Raw genomic sequence first — 6,785 nt, forward strand, 5'->3', positions numbered from 1 at the left:
GTGGCGGCCGCTGTGGGGACCTGTCCGCTTCCCTGGCGGCCTGCTCGCTCGGTTCTGAGCGGCCGCGAGCCTCCGCCGGTCAGCGCCGTCCCCGGGGCTGGGAAGGGGAGACTCGCCGCTCCCAAAATGTCGCAGACGGCCATGTCCGAGACCTACGGTAGGAGCCGGGGGCGGGGTCGCTGCGAGCGGGAGACCGCGGCCCCGGCGGTGCGGCCCTGGCCCGCCCCGCCCCGCCCCGCTCTGCCCGCAGCCGGGCCGGGGAGCCACGGCGGCGAGCGTGCCTCCTCCGCCGGGGCGCGGGGCCGGGGCCGGCTCCGAGCCGGGGAATTTATTCCCGAGCCCGAGTGGGTGAACGAAGCCTCCGTGCGGTGAGGTTGGAGCAAAGCGTCCTCCGTGCCTGGCGTTGCGTCGTTTGCTGTGTCCAGTTAATCACCACCTGGAGTGCGAGGCTGTGGCCGCGGATGGAGCAAGCAGAGAAGCAGAGACTGATCCAGCGTGACATGAGTTTGGAAGTTCTAGGCTAGCTCTAGCTCTTTGGCGTTATGCTTGACACAGGCTTCTTTCCTTCTGWTTTGTTTGTTTTTCTGTTTTTCCTACTCTTGTTAGCAGTGTTCTCTACAGACTATTGCCCCTCCCTTTGTTCTCCAGCTCCAACTGGTGTGACGGTGCCTATTCCAAATTATTTTTCCCTGTTGAGAGATACTGATTACTTAAAGTGTAAGTGAAATCCTGACTGGGAAATTTAGGCACTGCTTACTTGTTATATTTAAGTTAATGCAGAAGGAAGGCTGCAGTTCATGGCTTCCAGGAAGAAGCTGCTTTTTTCTTAAAATTTGGATGGTGTTCTGTTGAGGCTGAAATCAGGATTGTAGTCATGTTTTCCTAGATGTGCAAACATTAAAAAGAACAAATTGTGAGGGTGCATAAATAAAAAACAATGAATAAGCTTGTTAATCTCAGTATTAGCGTAGACATCTAACTATTATGTGGTGTTTCCTGTGAGCATTGCAGTAGAAAAACATCCAAAGGTGTAAGTCAGAGTGCAAGCCCTGGTAGGGTGAGTGCAAGCYCTGGCAGGGTGACTCAGTGCATTAAAGGCGTATTAGTGTGCAGAGTTAAATAGGTAGGTAGGAGCTGGTTAGGTGGAGCATATGGGAAGTGACTGAATAGTRTTAATTTCTTGTGTCTATAACTTTGAGTTCCTGAATTAACCTTATGTTTTTCTCATTCCATAACATATAGTTCTATGTCCTGTAAATATATAAAAATGTATATATATGTAAATATATATGTTGTTGTATAAAAATCCTGACATATCTGCAAATACTTTTACAGTCCATGTGTTGGATTGCTGGAGGATGAGATCAGAATTGGATATATTGTGATGAACTTCTTCATTTGTTGTTTTTGGGTTTTGTCTGTTGCAGACTTATCTTCAGTAGTWGTTCAAACTTGGGAGTTGCACTTGTGTTTTTCTGCTTTTTAGAACAGAATCCTGATAAATAATGTATAGTTTGGATAATTACAGTGAAATTAGATGCAGTAAGTTTGCTGACTGCTAAAGCTTGTTGATCTGAGGGAGATGGGCATCACCATCAGTTCTTATTAGTAGTTTTTGTAYGCTTTCGATGCCCTGGTCGTGAGTGTTAAGATACTTTGCCATGCTATAATGGGTGCTTAGGTATACAGCAAAAGCATATTCTTTCTATATCTTCTCCAAATGTGCAAAATATGTGCATAGAAATCAAGCCCAAAAGATGTGCTTTGTTAATTTAGATGTAACTTTGAGATAATTCTTCATGATTTAAACTCTTGTGARTAAGGACTGAGATCACTTTGGCTATGTTTATAGTGGGATTTGTGGTCTGTAAGCRGATGGATGGGTAGACAACCAGAGATGACAGAGATAATTCCAGCAATGTTCCTATTTAACCTGCTCACTATTACAGCATCAGGATAAATRATTGCATTTTAAACAAGTACATTTCAACAATTTTGTATCATTCCAGTGATGCAAAATAGCAGTGTTAAGTCCACTGACATTGCTGATACTCTGATTGTTTTGATGTTTTAAAAAACACACCCTTAAATTGAAGGGCTTAGGTTACTGTAGAGGGGTTGGGGGGGTTAATATATTTCTCTTTTGAGTTTCAGTGTTTGTTCTGTTTATACATGTTAAGCTAYAGGAATTCTGAGCTAGAAAACCTAAGATAGTGTCATGATACAGGATAAATGGAACAACAAAAAATACAAGTTTTTGAGATGGCATAGAATTTTGCAGTTTCTGTGCTATCTCTGATCAAAGCAGTAGCCAGTATGCAATGTCCCACTGGTGCCTTGGAAAGAGCATAARAATAGGAGAAGTATATTTGATGCTTTCTTTAATATTCTTCAGCCTCCAACTATCTTTGCCTAAGTAGTTTCATGAGGTATGGCTTCCGTTTGAAAACTTGCTGTGGCTTTTTTCTTCCAGGTATTTGTCAAGTCTTCCCTTGAACTCAACCTTCTTGCAGTCACTGCATCCTKTGGCAAGGAGCTCCCCGTGTAAGGAGATTACTCTTTAGAGAATGGTAGTTTATGTTTTGAGTTTTATTTGAAGACCATTAGCTCTTTACTGGAACAGAGATTGTAAGATTTATCTTTGTTTTCCCTCTTCATGCCACTCATGATTTTGTAGACCTACATGATATTCTCTATAGTCTCATCCGTCCTCCCCAGACTAAATAGCTTGTTTAGTTGTTCCCTGTATGGAAGCTGTTCCATATCAGTGATCATCCTTTTAGCTCTTATCTGGTGCTTTTCCAGTTCTGTTGTGTGGGAATTTTGTTTTGTGGGTTTTTTTCTTACCTTCCCATTCACTCAAATTTGGAAAGGAAAGAACTGAATCCTGCATCCTATCTCTTGACTCAGTGCTTTACGTCTTTTCCTTAGTTTGGACTTGGAAAACACTGAATTTTCTGGGGTCTGTAAAGCTTGTTACTAGAATTGTTAAACTAACTGGTTTGGATCTTTTCAGTCTGGACAAAAGCCAGCTGATGAGGGCTATAATTTAAAAATCTACAAAAACCTGGAATGCACGTAGAGAATGGTGGGAACTTACTATACACTCTTTCTCATGCTAGTAGAGGACATCGTATGAAGCTAGTAGCCCAGTTCAAACCAACAGTTGGTGGTCCTTTAGACAGCTAACAGYAGGTGTGTCGAACTTGATGCTGAAAGATGTGTATGATAAAAACTTACACAGTTCAAGGGAAGACTGGATGATTTCATGGAGGAAAAGTCATTGAAGATCACTAAATAGATAGTGCCTTAGGCTCAGGTGGTCTCCTGAGTTGATTGTATTTAGGGACTGGGAGAGAAATAGAAACAGTGTCACTATGTACTTGCCTGTTCCCGTATCGTTTTCTAAGCATTTGCTTATGGGCACTGTTCCTGTTGGTTTTCTGTTAAGGACAAGCAGTAGCTCCCTTCTGATAAATACTTATAGCCTCCCTGAAGCAGGGAAGGAGCAAATAAAAGACACTCGTGGTGGTGGGGGGGGGGGATATTTGGAGGACGGGGAATGTAACAGAATAAGGATGGGAGAGTGAAAACTAAGCAGAGGGGCAATCAAGAACACTAGTCACAGCCCACAACTCCATTAGGATATCAAAGATGGCAGTGCCTGTTGGCCAGTGGTTTTGCCTGGAGCTATGAAAGTCGAAGTCAAAGGAACAAATACAGGTCCCACAGTTGCTGGGATCTGTCCTACAAAGCTTCTTCCTCATGGTGCTGTGGATGGTTGACTAGGTGAGGGCAAGATGTAGGCTGACAGAGAAGTTCTGCAACTTGGTGGTGCTTCAGAAGACTATGAATAAAAACACAAGTGAGGCATAAAGCAGCAAGAGTCTCGAGCTCTTAAAGTAGAGACTGCAGCCCAAACACACTTGATGATTTTTGGAGAAGATGGATCTTTGGTCAGATACAATGAAGTCAGTCTTATGAGCTTGAATCCCCTTGAACAAAGGAGAGAATAGAACCTGTGTTTTTGTAATTTGTAGTTTGTCCTCTTCATTTGGGAATAAAAAATGAAGGATGGCAGCAGCACCACTCTGTAATTTAAAAGTAGGCTTTTCTGTGTTTCATGTTAATTAAGAAATATTTTTAGAATATGCCTATTGACCAAATCCATCAATGGAAGTAGGCAGGAGAATACTGGTTTCTGGATCCTGTTCAGGGTTAAGCCATGTGCCAAGCCCACTCAGAGGCACTTTAGGGTGTCATTAGAAAAAGAACATTAGTATTCTCCTTGAATCTAATGTAAAAAAATCTAGCTGCCTAGGCAGTTTAAACAGCTTGGCTGAACAGTTTTGGGRCTTCGTTGTTTAGGTGTTGTGTGCAACTGGAGTTTTCAATTTTGAGTTGGTCTGGCAAACAGTTGTAGTACAGAGCTAATCAATTCAATTTCTTCTTTTTTAAAAAGAAAAAAGAAAGTCCCACCTTATGGATTTGTTGAGTCATATCCACAAATACTTTAGGAGCAGTATGACCTAATGGACTAAGGATCAAAGCAGGAATCAAACGTGTTACAGTTCCAGCTGTAACAGCTTTTGTAACAGCTAAAATGAACCCAGCGTGCATGGGAGAAACATTATTATAATGTTGTTTTACGATTCAGCTTTTATGATGTATAAGAGCTAGGTCTAAATGAAAAGCTGCACCAGTTTAAATCACATAGAGATGAAATCRTAAGAGATTTGTCTTATGCTGCGTAGGTTTTTATGACAAGGTATGTCAGCATGCAGGGCGCTGATGCATATATTACTGTGTATTCATTGTGCCCTAATAGAGTAATTCCGTGAGAGGATAAATTACATCAACATTTGCTGCACAAGCACAATTACAGCAGTGTACTTGATGCAGAAGAACTTACTTGTGTGTCAGAATCCACACTGCCTTAGCTGAACTGTATATACATCTTTCAGTGTTCAAACAACAGGTTTSCTTGAAACAAAACAAACACTTCAAATCATCTTCATTCCTGTTGCTACTGTGTCTCAACTAAAGGGTAATAGCTATTTTGACAGTTTTGGTTGGATGTCCATTGTTTTGGAGACTGTGTTAACTACTCAACGTTATGAGAGAAAGTGCAGTTTGCTCACTCTGTATATGCTAATTGCATATAAGCATTGCATTTCCTTTTTTGGGTAATAACCTGGCACAGTTAACTGCAGAATAGCTGAATGTAGCATCTCATGGTAATTAGGTACATCTAAATAAATATTTTGGCTTACTGAGAAAGCAGTTCAGATAGTGTATTTCTAAGGGTCATTTAGAAGAAAGCTTTCTCACCTTCTTTCTTTCCAAGATATATTCAGTTACTACAATTGTTAGCCAACCCTTTGCCTGGCCCAGAATACTGTGGAAATCTTAATTTTATAGATTAATTTCCTTTTTAAGAAATATTGTACTTAGTAAAATTATTTTACATAACTAACTGTGCTGCTTTAACCTCAGCTTTGTTTTGGAAATTATGTAATCAGTTACCTCAACTGTGTGTTAGGARGATCTCTGCAAGACTTATGTTAAACAGTGCTATTGTAAATTACCCACAGTTGGAGTGATAATCCCATTAGGAAGGATACTTCTGCTTTTCTTGTTGTTACCAAATGCCTTTAAAAATGGTCTCCAAGTTTTAATTTCACAGTTTATTCCAACCATCCTTTACTGTGGCTTTGGGTATGATGGTATCCAGGCTTCTTGGAGTACTGTCATGAATACAAATAATTTTTAAGCAAACATTCATGTTCCCCAAGGGAGCGGGGGGAGGGAGGAGGCTTGTATGCCAGTGGGCCCATCATCTTYGCACTAGGATGCTTGTAAGCAAAGGGGAATGAGAAGTTGTAGCAAAACTAAATATGAGAGTGACTGTAACATTATCAGCAACATTTTACCTAATGAATATTGCTACCTATGGAGTACTGAAGCTTAGGGACCTATAGAACTTAGTGTCACATTCTGAAACTGCTTGTATAATGGACTGATAACGAAAACAGTGCTTTCAAATTTTAATGGCTACTTCATGCAACTATTTTATTTGCACATATCTTCTCTTATACTGGTAGTCTTTAGTTCTCTATGTCTAAGTATATTAATGGTATTTTAAATCTAACAGGTATCATCAGACAAACAACCATAACTCATTTTTAATGTGTCACTGAAATACTACTCTCTCCTTTCTATATGATGTTTCAGTATGAGAATGTGATGGCTGAGTATTCTTCAGGAAGCTATGGTACAATAAAATGAATAACAATATTTTTCTCTTTAGTACTGTGTACTTTTCCTCCTCCCCCAAATTTCAGGTCCATTTGGAGTAGTAAAATGAGACTGGTAGGGCATGTAGGTGAAGTATACATTGAAAGGACTATTATAGTTGTATACTCGTATAACTATCGTTTAATACAAAGGTAGTATGAAAAAAATACCTTGTTTGGAAGGTGCAATACCGTGGAAAAAGGTGCAKAGTTGAGGTATCCTAGGCTGGTGCAAAAATGTTGAAGGCCACTGAGGGGAATGAACAGCTTGTTTTTCATTGAGAGGATGAAAGAAAGACTCCATATAGTTTTCTCTCTAATTGTTGACAACACTAGTCCTGTTTTAACACCAGGTCTTGATTCTATACTGTATGCATATTAAAGCTCTCTTAGTTCTTCTCTAATCTTGCATTTGTTTTAAGTCCAGTACATTTTAAACTAAGACAGTATCTTAATTTGCAAAAACTTTTTGAACTTTTGTGGTGGCTT

The 6,785-nt window shown here is 40.4% G+C and overlaps 1 protein-coding gene across 2 annotated transcripts in view; it reads left to right on the plus strand.

Moving 5' to 3' along the window:
• The first annotated feature begins 6 nt into the window (after positions 1 to 6).
• Positions 7 to 6,785, plus strand: part of RAB4A (RAB4A, member RAS oncogene family) — a 27,393-nt gene continuing 20,614 nt past the window's right edge. The window contains exon 1 of one of the 2 annotated variants that reach the window (XM_085315484.1): positions 7 to 157. In XM_085315484.1, coding sequence (XP_085171610.1) covers positions 127 to 157 — 31 coding nt within the window. In that variant the 5' untranslated portion in view covers positions 7 to 126. Of the gene's footprint in view, positions 158 to 255; positions 718 to 6,785 lie in introns of those variants that run through there. The other variant, XM_085315483.1, reaches the window with a different exon arrangement.

Source organism: Rhea americana, unplaced genomic scaffold (assembly GCF_003343005.1).
Source record: "Rhea americana isolate MKP2758 unplaced genomic scaffold, rheAme1 scaffold_43, whole genome shotgun sequence".
In the NCBI taxonomy this organism is placed as follows: domain Eukaryota; kingdom Metazoa; phylum Chordata; class Aves; order Rheiformes; family Rheidae; genus Rhea; species Rhea americana.